Source organism: Takifugu flavidus, chromosome 13 (assembly GCF_003711565.1).
Source record: "Takifugu flavidus isolate HTHZ2018 chromosome 13, ASM371156v2, whole genome shotgun sequence".
NCBI classification, from domain to species: Eukaryota; Metazoa; Chordata; class Actinopteri; order Tetraodontiformes; family Tetraodontidae; genus Takifugu; species Takifugu flavidus.
This window is the reverse complement of record NC_079532.1, coordinates 8527670-8542619: the sequence shown is the minus strand read 5'-3', so window position 1 is coordinate 8542619 and position 14950 is coordinate 8527670. Positions and strand designations below refer to the sequence as shown.

Sequence of the window (14950 nt, the reverse complement as noted above, 5' to 3'; positions counted from 1 at the left end):
TTTTTGGGAACAAACCGACTGTGGCTGAGGGTTCGGGTGGCGCTCTGGCGCCCTCCTCTGGGCGGCTCTGTCCTCACAGCCAACCGTCGCCGCGCACAGGTGGAAGCCGGCGAGCGCGTCACGTGGTCACGGAGAGCCAATGGGCGGCGCCCTCAGGTTTGACCAGGTGCAGTTGCGGACGTTCCCGACCGCGCTGCGCGTCTGCTCGCGGCTGCTGAAGTGTCATTTAGTGAGGGGAAGTCTCGGGGCCAGTGATGTAGTTCCAGCGGATGAGGAAGGACGAAGAGGAAGACTCCGGCCCATGGCGTTAACTGTCGCCCTCGTGCTGGTGTGCGCCCATCTATGGAACAGGAGCTTCCTCGCGGCTGGTAGGATCATATAAACTGGACTGGGCTGAGGGTTCGGCAGTCAAGTTTAAACTTTCTATGGCTCGACGACTATTTTCGTGACGCAAAATCGGGGCTCTGGCTCGCTGGATTCAGCCTTTTAAACACTTGTTGGAGATACGAGGTCAACAATCTTGGGGTCACTGGGCTCGGGGTCACCGTATCTGTCCCAGTCACGCGCCGTTGCCGGGGAACAGAAGGACAAGACCGGACTTTGGACCCGATTGAGTGTCCCTTTGTTTATAAAATATTGGTGTAGTTTTGACGTGCGCGGTGAGCGCATGCGCTGTATATCTGGAATAACGAGTTTTGAAACGTCGGGGCCCCTTATCGAGTTTGTGTGCCTGAGATTGATTGCGGTTCCGATCCGTCTGGTCAGTTTTGTCCAGACAGTCCGGTCCTCACAGTGGATCCAGGGCCTGTATGCAAACCGCGGTCTCTAAAATTAAGGGAGGATCACGTGACTCCGCCTCTGTCTCTGTTTGCAGCTCAGTCGTGCGTGGATGAGTCCAGAGTGCAGGAGCACGTGGTCGCTGCGGGTCCCCAGGAGCCTCCCTACCGGCTGAACTGCCCCCTGGAGCCTCCCTCCCCCCTCTTCAAACCTGCCTGGCAGAAAGACTGTCGTCGCCTCCCTGGACAGGATGGAAAAGCATACTTGGACTTTGCCTCTGTCAGTTTGGAAGACCAGGGGAATTACACCTGCGTGCATCAGGGCAACCGCACGGCCTCGTTTACCCAGCGCCTCCTCGTTAAAGGTACCTGTAAATACACTTTTCCAGCCTGCCACCGTGTTAGAGGGTGACGGCGGTCGTGGAACACCTGCAGGCTCTGCTGCCCGGGCTGGTCCTGGACATGAAGGCCTCCATTGTCCGCAGCTCTGTAACAGCAGTGTGTTTTGACAGAGTCCTCGTGCACCAAAGCTCCAGTGTTCAAACCAAATGGGAACGTGACCACGTACCTGGGGCATGTGGGCTCCGAGGTCACACTCAACTGTACTGCGCTCTTGTACGTGGAGCCGGGAGAGGAGCAATGTGACACCACGCTGCAGTGGAGGAGAGAGAGCCGGCCCCTCGGCAACCACACGCTTTACATGCAGAACACAACGTCCTGGTGATTTGAAGCTTTTAAAGCATCGTCTTTCCATTATTGATGATGCACATGCATTAATCACAAGTACTGAAGAGTAACAGACCTTCCTTTTCAGGTCTCCTGTTGTTGGTCAGCTGATGGTGAACAGTCTTCTGACCATCAGCCTCACTGAGCACGACGATGTGGGGACGTACAGCTGCACCGTCAGGAACAGTTCTCTCCAGTTCCACGTGCGCAGCATTAGTACCGGTAAGTACGCTTTGGTTCTTAAAGGTGTAACCCTCCCACTGGATTTATGAATCAAGGCTTTTTATTTTCATAATTAGACAACACTCCAGATGAAGTTGCCCAATCTGTCTGTTCTATCCGTTCCCAGCCTTATTAAAACCGCCCAGCAGGGGGCGATATAACCATGGGCAGCACTTTAGACAGAAACCATGAAGGTTATTGTATTAAAACAATTTCAGGAGATATCTGGAGATGGCAGTAAGCAGTCCAATTCCCTGGAATAGTATTACTTTGAGTTTGAATATAGCAATATTAGCACAGCGTGGCTCTGTCCGTATGGCCTGATTATACTGGAATCTTCTTCGGCCAGGCGGTCCCAGCCACACCGCGGCGGTCGTCGCAGCCATCCTCCTCCTCCTCTTCCTGGGTGTTGCTGCTGTCGTGTTCTCCAGGTGCCACCTGAATATCAAACTCTGGTACAGGAACTCTTACGGGGACTACGAGCTCAACGGTAAAAACCTCTCGTCACGTCCTGTTCGAACACTGTGCAGAACAGTGAGTTGAGTCCGTCTCCACGTCCTCAGATGGGAAACTGTACGATGCCTACATCTCCTACGTGAACAACGACCACGACAGGAAGTTTGTCAACTTTATCCTCAAACCTTACTTGGAGACTAAGAATGCTTACAAGGTGCATCTGAATGACAACGATGTATTGCCTGGAGGAGGTAGGAGCACGACTTCCAGTTAGCCTGTTGCCTCTTAGCTACATTGAAACTGTTGTTTCCTGTGTTTTAGAGGTTTCAGCTCAATGAATGTTTTATGTACGTCTATCCCTTCCTTCAACCAGAACCTTCCGCTGAGCTGCTGATGAACATGAGTCGCTCCCGGCGTCTTATCGTCTTGCTCTCGTATGCGTATCTGGAGCAGGAGTGGTGCTACGCTAACTTCAGGTGGGATTTCTGTCCCGTCCCGCCACATGATGTCAGTGTTGCTGTAACGCTGCCGTGCCTCCCTTCTCAGGCAGGGCCTCCTGCGCCTGCTGGAGCTGTGTCAGCATCCCGCTATCGTCATCGTGCTGGAGGGTCAGTCCAAACGCATGAGGCCCGACATCAAGCAGCTGATTGGCGAGCACCACCACCGGCTGACTGTGCTCACGTGGAGGCACAACTCCGTGGTGAGGCTTCTGAGAAGACGGGAGCACTGTTTTATCTTTCAGCAGAGGAGGATTATTTGGATTTACTTTGTGTCTCTGCTGTTTAGATTCCTTCTTCTGTCTTCTGGAAGGAGCTAGCTTTAGCCATGCCTCGCAGGGTGGTCTACCGCAGTCAGTCTGCGGGTGACCCTCAGACCATGCTGCAAGACGACAAGGACCCGATGCTGACCCTCAACCCCGATTACCTGGACTGTCATTCAGACACTGACCCCGCAGGAGATCTGGGTAAGGGCAGCGATGACCCTGAGGTCAACAAAAGGTCGCCGCCCACTCGGGCATCACACGGAGCATCATTAGTCCACTTTATGCAGCAGAATTGTCGCGTGTAAATGATCTACAATAAAATAAGCTCTTTTTCGTCCTGTTACAGGGCTACACCTCCCCGTGTATAAAGCTCTGGCCTGTAAAGCCCCCGTGCTCCCGGCTGTTCCCACCACTGCGACCGAGCCCAAACCCTCTGACATCGACGTGTCGGACCTGGGCTCTCGCAATTACGCAACCCGCTCGGACTTCTACTGTCTGGTCTCCGAAGCAGACATCTGATCCGCTCTCCTCTCTGTCCTGAACAGTGTTCATCTACTGCGTTGTTTAAAGCTTTTTCTTTTTTTCTTAAATTTTAGAAATTGTACAGGAATGTATGTGGAATATTTGTGTGAACGAGTGGCGTAAATTATATGTAAAGACAGAGTTTCCTGCTGGATTCCCCAGCAGAGGGCAGAGTGCTGTCAGAAATCGCACGTTTGAAGGTCAGAAATGGAGTTGTTGCTATTTGTTAGCACGTTCAACTGTTTGTAATAAAGCAGTTTGAAACCAGGTCTTCTTCTTCAGCGCCTCGTGAAGCTCACCAAAGTGAGGACCGAGATGAGGGCGTAGCAGGGAGGGTCTGGTATCGTTCCTGTCTGAGCAGGAGCAAATATGTCAACAGGGCGTGGTCGGCGTTCCGCCATGTCAGCGACAAGCTCTGAGGCGCTACAGCAGAAATGACAGGTCGCCTTCTAATCGGTGTCTTTATTTGCTGAAAATACACGATACAGGTGTCAAAATGCAACACAAACACAACACAAATCAATGGCAACATTTAACACAGGAGCATCAACACCGCACATCCGCGACGTCCGATTAAAATGTTATTTTTAATCAAAACCAAAGTTTTACAAGCAGAAGTTGCATTAACTTTCAAATGGCCATTTAATCAGGTCATCTGATATTGCAGATGGTACTTGAGGAATCTTGATTTTCTATTTAGGAAATAAAATGTCTCAGCATTTGTTTAAAAAACCAACATTGATATGTTCTGATTCTGAGAAATAATGGCACAATTTTGACTTCTTACATGTGAGAAACACTAAAATACAAAAGTCTGAAGGTAGAATAATTTCTGAAAGACAACATTCAAATCTGAGCAAAGCTTTTTTTTTTCCAAACTCCTGAGGTTTACATTCAATGACTACCTTTATTGAAAAAAAATGTACAAAGTTCATTGCTACACTATATAAAAAGGATATCTGCATAAAAGAGGACGCGCTATTTACAAAAAAAACACACTCTTGCTTGGCGGTGCGTGCACGTTGCCATCTGACAGAAGAAATCCCAGAATCCAAATGAAGAGAGTTCAAACTCAGAGTTACAGATCATCCAGCCATCAACAGTCCATGATCCGGAGCCACGTTTTGTTTGTTCAACTGTGCAAATCTGAGGGAAACAATAAACACGCGCGCGCACACACACGCACACACACTTTGTGTGTTGGTGTTGATGCAAAACTCGAAGCAAACGTTTAATAACCCTTCCAACTCCTGCTCAGGTAAGAGAATCTGCTCCAGGAGGGGCGAATGGGGGGAAGTGTGCAGCACTGGTGAGATGAGATTTCCCATGATCTTTGACTTAAACCATGTCTTCAAAATCCCGTCTCATGAACCCTTTCTGTAACACACACACACACACACATACACAGGTGTCACCAGGTGTATCCAAAGTGGCCAATCGGCCCACAATATACATTTAAATGTGTGTAATTATTTCATACAGCAACCCTCACTGTCAGACAGGCATTGAGACCATTTTGTTGCTCTGCTGAGACTTGTTCATGAGGATGTTCAAAAGGCAAATGCCGCACCCATGGGAGTGGAGTCATGAACTGTGAAAGCCAGTAAACCTACCTGGCCCTGCCCAAGAGGGGGGAGGGGGGGGGCAGGGCGGCGCAGGGCGGGACGGCAGGGTGGTGAAAGAACTGCAGTTTGAACTGATACAGGTGTACCGTAAGAGTACAGCCATCTGACTGACGGAATTCCGGGAAAGAAAACGTCATCTGATGGAGTCCTCCACCTCCACCCGCCCACTCGTTAACACACACACACACACACACACACACACACACGCGCAGCCTTTCTCACGTGGCCACTGACACATGCAGAGGTGGAGCAGAATCCAACTTGTTCCTGCTTGTAGCAACATCCAGGACACTGGATACATTGTCATGGAACTCGTTTAAATCTGTTAAACTGACAGGTTCTTTACCGAAGGGAGAAATTATAAAGGGAAATCAGCGTCTCCCAACATCCCAATTATTAGAAGAATGAAACAAAAGTTGATATTTTGGAACGTTGAATGTATTCCTGCTTCCCTTCGATCAGGCTCCTCACCTGTCCTGCCCTCTGTTGCCATCTGCACCTTTGTTTAGTTGTTTATTTTTATTGCCTCGGTTCCATCACTACCACTGGCAAACACACTTTGGTTTGTTTTGGAGATAATCGTGCATAGTTACCTGCCGTTTCTGTACTTTTCTTACCGTTTTATATGTTTTGTGCAGCTTCTTGTACTGGAACATGTTGCACAGAACCGTTGACGCAGCTTTGGCTGCTTTAACCTTCCCAGAGCTAAAAGGAGAGGAGGAAGAAAACACTCGTGTTCACCACACCACTGGAGCCCATCATGGAACCGTGACCCAGTTACCTGACCGACCACTCACCTGTTGTCATGTGTGTCTTTGATGCCAACCAGTTTAGGCAGACCATCAAAGAAGGTGATGTCTCTGGCCGCCAGGTAGCTGCTGGTCACCAGGTTGTTGAGGACGCCGCAGATGTTGACCACCACCTCGCTGGAGGGCTCCTTCTGGTGTCCGTCAGCAGGGAGCTTGGTCACCAGGATGTTCACCACTTTTGTGGCTGCACCAAACACATAGGAATAGTCAGGATGACGTTCACCATCCACACGATGGAATGGAAAACAGCATCTCCGAACAGGAACGCTTCCAGCTACTCACGAGAGGAGTAGGATCATAGAGACGTCAAGAGAGGAAGACTTACACATGTCATTCTTGTCTTTGGCGTGTCGGGACATATTTCGAAGGAAGCCTGTGAGGGAACGCAGCTCCAGGTCGTTGTTGGTGCGCAGGAGGTCGAGTATCACGGGCAGCATGCGCTCCTGTTCCAGGGCCACGCGGCTCAGCACCGAAGCCCACTGCAGGACAGAGACACGGCGGGTTGGGTTTATCATTTACTTCACCCCGATGGGCGTCATCCCAATAAGCTGCTTACGCGCTTGTCCCCAGCGGTGATGTTCTGCAGCGCCCCTGCGGCTGCCTCCCGGGCGGTGGAGTTGATCTCGCACTGATGCAGCACGCGGTTGTACACGCCCACGATCTGGGGGTGCCAGAGCCACTCCATCCCCTTGGGCACCCGAGCGACCTCGGTGAAAGTGGAGATGTCCTGGTTGTTGCCCTGTCAGGGAGACACAAGGCAGCGCTGTTGGGAGACGGACGGGCCGCTACAGGGACACCGGTGTCAGAGTCAAACGTACATTCTTGGCTTTCCTGCTGTGAGGTGTGAAGCAGCCGATGGCGTCGCCCTTCCCCGAGTCCTGACCTCTGGTGGGTCCTTCAAGGCGCATCAGGGCAGATGGAGGGATCTCATGGTAGAGTTGGTAGGAGAGGTTCCTCAGGATGCAGAGAGCATTTTCCACCCCCTAAAGACACGCAGATAGAGTCAGAGTTGGAGAGCAGCATCAGCTGTGCTCTTTCTTCCTCTTCTTCATGCCTCCCGTGTCTCACCTTGTCCTCGGACTTGTCATCGAGGGAAGATTTGATATAGTTCACCAGTGAATCTACGAGCCCCGGCAGCTCTCTCATCTGCTGGCGGGTCTTTTCATTCACTGAGCTCAGATTTCTGCACATGGGGGTGAGAGAGAGGGATCAGGAACTGATGTGGACTCGTCCAAAAGGATGAACGGGGGTCTTCATCAGAAAGACAAGCGTACCTGAGGCATCCAGTGGTGTTGTAGAAGATCTCACCCTCGGAAGGGGAAAGCGGGTTGCCAGACTCTCTCTCAGACAGGGGGATGAGGATCTTCTCCGTCAGCTCAGGGAGGGTCTCTCGTGCCAGTTTCTGCTTCAGGTTGTCTTTGGAAGAAAGATTCCACAGGATCCCTGCGCAGGTAGACAGCGGAGAGGATCAACTCCACCATTCTTGTCAAGGAACCAAAATACTTCAGCTTGCCAAAACCCTGAGAGGATCCACTGTGCAAACAAATGCCTGTATTTTTCAATGAGGCCTCTTACGGCTACACTATAAATCAAGGGAAGTGAAAAGCGGATTGAAGGGAGTGGAAGGTGCAGGCTCAAACACAGGCTCAGACACAGCCTGCACACTTAAGAGGGGAAGATTGGCGCTCTGCCTGCTGCTCGATCTACGATATGCAGAGGCCAGCGAATAAAGAGCGCACACATTTACAGTTGAGCGACAGCGGCCTCAGAATGTGTCCAGTCCTGGAGAAGACTGGTTACAATGCAGGGGTGTCGTCCTCCTCCGGTTCATCACGAGGACACCTCTGATACAGTCTTCGGACACCGTCTCCACATCAGGCATTTTCCTACCTGTGATGTTTTTGCGGAGCTCGTCGTCGTTTTCCCTCAGAGCCTCGATCAGCTGCGGGATGCCGCCCTCCTCAATCAGCGCCACCTTGTTGTCCATGTTCTCAAAGATGAGATTTCGGGTGGCGCCGGTGGCGAAGCGCTGAACCTCCTGGTGCTCGCTGTTGAACAGCTTCACCAGCTCCCCGATGCCTTTCAAACGACGCACCTAGAGGGGCAGAAAGGTAAAAATGATGCTTCTTGTTACCTTTGCCTCCAGCTTTTCAGCATGTTTTTGGCCAGAAGTTACAAAATTATGAAATTTTTACAAGATATTTGGTCAATAATAACCAAATCAAGTGGAGTAAAACATTACAGTGGCAAACTCTTATTCTGAAAAGACAATATGGACTCTTCTTTTGAGTTTTAAATCCTAAGAAATAAAAATTCCCCCCAACAAGAGTCAATCTTCACTCTACAGGCCTGTTCTGTCTGCGGGTCGACCCAGAAAAGAGTCGGAACAGCATTTATTTCATGTCAACAGTCCATTTCCATGTGCGTCTTAATAATAGCTGTGGACATTTCTAACCACTAGTTTAGTCTGGTTACCCACCGCGACTTTGGCGTCACTGTCGTTGTAACACTCGTGCTGAATGTAGGCGGCTCCCAGCACCTGCAGCTCCGGGTCGGGGTCGCCGAGGTGCTGCACCGCCGTGGGCATGTCCAAGGAGGTGATCCTACCAAAGGAGCAAATTCAGCTTAAAGGCTCGGAATGATGACACACTAAAACCGGTGTTTGACTGAAAACAGGAACGCTGTGTCAATTTCTGGAACCAATCCACAACACACAAAACCAGTCCCCCACCTCCCAGAGTGACACCTGACGACTGACGTCACGCACGATATTTACCTAAACAGATAAATGACACCAGCTTAAATCCAAGAGAATCAGTTACATTAAAAAAGGGCTGGTTCTGTAACATTCTTTCGACAGATAGCATTACTGCTATAAAATACTTAAAAAGATGCGGTTCTCACTGATCAGCTGGATCAGCTTGTTGTTAGTTTTGATCCTAGTTTTTAGGTTTATCTGTTTGATTCTGATGAAATCTAACTGGTCAAACGCCATCAGAAGTCTCACCCGCTGAGGTTGCCCATGCTGACGCCCGTCTCCATCTGCCCGCCGTAGATGTCCATGCCCCTGCCCACGCTGTGCATGCTCTTCACAGACATGGCACGGGACAGGGTGCCTTGACGCTGCATGAGGTTCCCCTGAGATCCCATGGCCAGCCCGGATGCGATGAACCCCCCGTCCACTCTGTCCCCACCCACAGCGTAGGCGCTCCCGCCTGACATCTGGCGCTGCATGCTTCCGGACACCGACCCCATGCTCATCCGGTTGCGGTTGGTAATCCTGCTGATGGTGCGGTGAGCCGGGCCTTTGAAGGACGGCTGCTGGACGATCTCCACCTCTCCTCCAGCCATGCCGGCGGTGCGTGAAAGCGTGCCGCTGAGGGACCGGTGTATGGGGAATGACATGGTGCCTCCTCCTTGCCTCATGGAGCTGTTGAAGCCGTTGACCGTGCCCTGGGAGTACTGGCGATTGAAGACGGCGTCCCGGTCCGAGACCATGCTGCCCGCATCGCTTCCATCTGCAATCCAGGGATTAAACTGACCCACCGCGGGCATGGGGACGGGCTCTTGCTCCATCTGGCTCTGGTGCCTCACGGTGCCCTGGAAGTTGCCCATGCGCATATTTTCCTGGTAAAACCCGCCGCCGCCGCCGCCTCCAACGAACCCTCCGCCGACGCCTCCACCCCCAACGCTGATCTTGTGGTACTGGGGCATGTTGGGGCCGGCGGACTGGCTGCTGAAGCCTGACCGCTGAGTCATGAGCGGACCCTGAGGATGGAGAAGACAGTGACTCCGTGCCCGGGAAAGAACAGAACCGTCAGCCATTTCTGTCACTCGGCTCGTCACTCGACAAGCTCGGGGAGGAATTTAGAGGGCGGAACTCAAATCTCAGTGCTTGACACTTCACAGCTCAGTGTGAAATACCACACCCTGTGAGGCCCGGTGGAGCAGGTTAGGACCCCAGTGCCATTTGGTTGTTTTCTACTGGATCTAGTCAGATGATGCATGACCCGATTAGCCAAATATTTAGAACATGTTCTAAAATTGCTGCAGGACTCACCATCGTTCTGCTGCCCGAGTACGCGAAGGAAGACTTAGAGCTGAAGTTCGGGGTGTAGCTGCTTTGTTGATACTTCATTGTCGAAGAGCCGCCATAGTCTTAAAGTGAAGAACAGGGAGAGAAAGCCACATATTAATACCGATGCCACGCAGCTGCAGCAACAGGGCCTTTTGTGAACTTTACCAACAAGAATATCATGTTTCAAGTTCATTGTAAACAGCTACATGACCCCAAGGACGATCCCATTAGTCTTAGTCTGTTTAACAGGAAATACCTTTTTTCCCTCCAATATTTATTCCCACATGCATCTGAAGTGGGAACAATGGCTCACTGGATTGATAAAAATGGCTCTGGGAGCTTTGAGTTGTCACTGAACGACAACCACGACCTAGCAGGCTAACCTAGCATTAACCACACCTGCTCAGAGTTCATATTGGCCAACCCTTAAATTCAGATACAATAGCAATATAAGCTTCAGTGTAGGCGCACGAGGCCGTGTAAAGATCAGATCTGTCGATTTCTTATATCGACGCCCCCCCATCCACCCACGTTAAACCTGCAGAAGAACACGCATAGACACCGGACCCCAGAACATGACATTGTTGTTGACCCATGCATGAATATCTGCTGCGTCGACAGATTCTTCAGCTCTGCCACAAACATAGATGTCACACACACACATGCACACACACACACACATCAGACCAGACCAGTTGGCTTAGAAGTGACTGACACATTGTGTCTCGTGGCCCAGCCCCAGCTCTACAAAAAAAGCCCCTACGACACGCATGCCTCGTAACAAGGCTGACTTTTTGCTGAGACTTGTCCACCTTTGAGCGATTAGTCAGTCACCCTCGCTCTCACGCGCACGTGCACAGCCTCTCACTTTCTGTTTGCAGGTTAAACCGGCTGCCTGGGACGGGCGCAGCGGCAGCTGAAAGTGATCCCATTACAACAAATATACTGAAATGACATTGGGGCAGAATTTGCCAGATCAGCAAATGCCGGTACAGCGCTGTGTCCCGATGACACCAGCAGCTCTGGCAGGGATCCACCGCAGGAGCCGACTTTATGTCACAAACGGGAGCGGGAAGTCAGCTTCATTCTCACATCAAGATCCTATCCTACGGCTGAGTTCTGATCAGGCAGTGCACAGGGTATACAAGTAAACCCAGAGAGACATTAACCACAACTAGAAATGGAGGCTGTAAAGTTATGCATTCCAGTGTTTCAAATTTAAAGCAGGCCCTCAGGTGGAACGGCTCTAAAACAACAACCCGCTGAGCCGTCAGCAGGTCCCACCGACCCTACAGGAATCAGGTGAACAGGTGAGAGCTGCAGATGGATATGAGGTGGATCGTGGCGTTGTTGCCTCCCATTAGAGCTCAGGGGCAAAAAAGACCCCACCCCCTTTACTCATGTTTGATTTTGACATATTTCTTCAGCAGAATAGTGCCAGTGATGCAGTCACGAAAGTTCAAGCAACCTCGGGGAAACGGCAGAACCGGAAGAGCGAGAAGATGATTCTTTGGCCATCCAACCTGACACGGAGCAGCTCTGTCGAGTTTGAGAAGGCTGCGAAGTATGAGAAGGTGGAGGAATGCTGTCACAAATCAGGCAGCGGCAGGCGCACGAGATTTATGAAGCAGACAAGACAAGACCGACTCGGCTTCGGGGATAATTTAACCACATCCGGCCGAAAAAAAAAAGTGTGTTTTCACAACACAATGAGCAAAAACTGTAAGTTATTAAGTGCAGACCGACTGCGGGTCGCCAGACGGAGCCATTGTGGTGTTTACGCCCAGCTCAGGCAGACAGCGGTGGAAAACACCCCAGACACAACAGCGCGTTCTCGCGACACATCATCACAGGTATCTCTAACCATCAGCTCCTGGACCTGAGTCAGACCTGAAACCCAACTCCACGGAGGGCGGCCTTCTGACTCGGCTTACTATCGAGCGCGCTCATGAAAGCAGCACTTGTTCCAGCCTGTTACACATTAACCCATTCTGGGAGCTGCGCTGTGGAAGACCAGCATGCGGCTCAGCTCCAAACCAGCTGAGTGAGCAGGCAAACAAATCCCATCCAGGCTGACAGGAAACAGGTCTGCAGGACCTTTGCACACACACAAATACAGGTGACAGCGGGGGCGTCAAACTGCCCAAATCCACAGATCAAATCCTAAATTCTTACCCTAAATAAGTTCAACGTCATGTGTGGGTATGAAAGTGTGTTTTTTTTTAGTATTTTGGACTCGCCCAGTCTTCAAATTCTATGTCATTTTATGTTAAGATAACATACCTGGGGGGAAACATCTCCGTGGGAACATGGTGATAAGGCACTTTGGTTACTCTGCATATAATTACATAATCACACACGCAGGCGCACGCTCACGCAAGGTTTCATGAAAATCCAGCCAATGTTTCCAAACCTACGGGCCGAAATCGGAAACACAAACACAAAGAAAGCACAATAGTTCCGCAGCTGCAGCTTTCTGTCCTCTCATTTAGCTGCTGCAAAGCCAAAAACATCGAGTCAGTCATTCGGCCGGAAGAGCGCGATCAGCCACCTGTGTCACCTTTACCTGCAGCTTTAGTTTCTCCCCGAGCACAACTCCGTCATGCGCGCACTTTACGCGGAAACGCGGTAACCAAGTTCAGATCCACAAGGTGACAATAGAAGCGGGGGTTTACCTGACATGGCGTAGTGCGCGTTTGATCCATTCTGACGCGGAAGTGTGGACTTCTCCGCCAGTCTCATCTGAACCTGCTGCTGGACGCGCTGAGCTCTGGACACCTCGTCCGACGCGGAACTCCCGTTCACCAGGCGAATGTTCGACGGGAGCCCGTAGGTGGTCACCGAGCTGTTGGGCTGTAAAGCGGACAGAAACACGCCGTCTGAGGCCATGGTGCTCATCGTGTCAAGTTTGGGAGAAAAGAGTCAGACACGGTGGTGCGGACAGGCCGTCTGCGCAGCTACGACTGCGGAGGAGCGCAGGAGCGCACGGAGCGGCGGCGCGCCTGGAGGTGGAGCCTCCGAGCCCACAGAGAGCACCTGAAGCAAAGGTAGCCTTCCTCCTGGAAGGGTTGCGACAGGTCCCCTCCTAGATATCGCCGTGCTGTCTGCCCCCAGGGTAGCGTCACTGTTATTAAGGCAATTAGCCCTGAACATCATTAAAACGCCCTTCAGGTCCCCACAGAGACTGTAAATGACAACTCTGCAACGGCCCTCAAATTCACCGTCATTCGCCACCTTTAATGACGTTTGAATGACTCGGATTCATTATTTAGGCGGCTAATCCGCCGTTGTGACACGTTTGTTTCCACACTGATTCACTCTGTATACCAACGCCACTACCAACCTGTTGAATCCACACTGGTTTCCTGACACACTGGAACTTCATTTTTGCTTTAATACGGTTTTTATTCGTACTTTAATATTGCTGGAGTCCACTAAGAATCCCTAAATCCCCATTCATGCGGGGGAACAACAGTGTGTTTAGCAGTTTGTTTTTTCAGTTTTCCATCAACGATCACCTTCTGCTCCACCAAAGCTGCTCCTCAACGTTAGATTTATTTTTAGATAGAAGTTTTCTTGGTGAGAATAAAGCACAGGGAACATTTGCAGGTGTGTTCTAGTTGGTGTTATTACGCGGGGCCACACCTCACTTTCTTTAGGCCTTTAGAAAACTATGAGTCACTGTAGCCGGCACAAATAAACACACATCTGGGGGAAATGGTGATTTCTGAGCTGTGATATCTACCTGCCCGTTGATAAAGTTAAAAAACAACTTTTTAAAAATTGTAATTTAAGAGAATCTCTGTCCTGATTTTATTGGGTCAAAGGGGCCTTTTCGTTAAGCTCCACAAGTTACTCAGCCAATTAAGCTCTCCGTAGATACCAGCAGGTCAAAGTCCCTTAGTTCACTACAGCAGGGGGGACGTCCTCCTCCCTCTGCTCCACACTAGCTCCTCGTCGTGCATCACCTGTGCAAACAGTCTTTTACATAAGTGACAAAACATGACGCCATGTTGCCCAACAGGCCTCAGGTGAGGAGAGAAGCTCCTGCCTGGGCCTTGAACATCAGTGGAGACCTCCGTAAATGCATTACCTTACTCACCATGACCATGGAGGCTGCAGACGTTCCTCTCAGATGTGCACTGGCTGGACGTTCGGGCTGATCTGGCGTGGCCCGAAAGAGCATCAACAGTTACATTCAGAGACACCAACCTGTTTCGCTAATTAATATGATGAGTCAAAGGAGATTATGTGGACAGGGAGGGGCAGAGGAGCGTCTTTGTCAGGTATCGGAGGTTAAAAACCAGACAGAAGAAGGTCTCTGACATGAAGTCGCAGCTCTGGGGGGAGGGGGCCGAGGCCTGGACGGGGATGGGCACCCGCCTGCACAGAAAAGTCGATTTCTGAGAGTTTATTTTGCAGCAGACCGATGTGGATTGAAAGGATGTTGCAACGCGGTGCTGGTGACTCACGGGAGCGTCAGAGCAGCTGCTTTTGTGAATGGTCCGCCCATGTGACAGGAGTGTGCGCCTCGTTCAGGGAGAGTGATTTCGCCAGAGAGGGAGAGTGACAAGCGTCTGGTGCGTCAGACAAACGTCTGTTGATTCACAGCTGAAGCTGAATCACAGCAGAATTATTCAAAGATCCAGGAGCCGATGAACTCCTGAAAGGGTTCAGAAGAGATGAGGCTCCAGAAGTCCATCGGCTGGGGGGGGGGGGGGGGGTGACAGGAATCAAAACCAGCATCATTAGCTCCCCGTTTCCACAGAGCGAAGCCCAACTAGGCCAGCTTAATCCCTTTTCTTCAGGTGATTATGGGAGTCACCTGCTTTTACACTTTCCCACGAACGATCTCGACATAATTGTACATTTAAAAGCATTTTATTTATCAGACAAATACATTTACAAACAATGAAGGAGCAAGAAAATCTTCATATTGTACTCCTTATCGTGGTTTGGGCCCCTCCCTACAC

General features: G+C 50.8%; 2 protein-coding genes across 3 annotated transcripts; one reads left to right on the top strand and one right to left on the bottom strand.

Annotated features, from left to right (window-relative positions):
- Positions 1 to 124: 124 nt before the first annotated feature.
- On the top strand, positions 125 to 3734 carry sigirr (single immunoglobulin and toll-interleukin 1 receptor (TIR) domain). The gene is made up of 10 exons (XM_057050974.1): positions 125 to 368; positions 875 to 1141; positions 1289 to 1496; positions 1591 to 1724; positions 2074 to 2214; positions 2288 to 2431; positions 2554 to 2656; positions 2727 to 2880; positions 2967 to 3144; positions 3290 to 3734. Exons 1-10 carry the CDS (start codon positions 140 to 142, stop codon positions 3460 to 3462), a joined length of 1731 nt encoding a protein of 576 aa, XP_056906954.1. The 5' UTR covers positions 125 to 139; the 3' UTR covers positions 3463 to 3734.
- Positions 3735 to 3912: 178 nt separating this feature from the next.
- Positions 3913 to 14221, bottom strand: pkp3a (plakophilin 3a). 2 transcript variants are annotated; one of them, XM_057050970.1, is made up of 14 exons: positions 14071 to 14097; positions 12653 to 12830; positions 9960 to 10057; positions 8907 to 9667; positions 8379 to 8502; positions 7790 to 7994; positions 7174 to 7342; positions 6968 to 7082; positions 6718 to 6882; positions 6456 to 6638; positions 6225 to 6378; positions 5888 to 6083; positions 5708 to 5795; positions 3913 to 4842 (listed from the first exon to the last, which is right to left on the bottom strand). In XM_057050970.1, exons 1-14 carry the CDS (start codon positions 14086 to 14088, stop codon positions 4804 to 4806), a joined length of 2493 nt encoding a protein of 830 aa, XP_056906950.1. In that variant the 5' UTR covers positions 14089 to 14097; the 3' UTR covers positions 3913 to 4803. The 2 variants fall into 2 exon arrangements, with proteins under 2 accessions (XP_056906950.1, XP_056906949.1); XM_057050969.1 differs by lacking the exon at positions 3913 to 4842 and adding an exon at positions 4872 to 5579 and having other exon boundaries at positions 5658 to 5795; positions 14080 to 14221.
- Between the last annotated feature and the right edge of the window lie 729 nt (positions 14222 to 14950).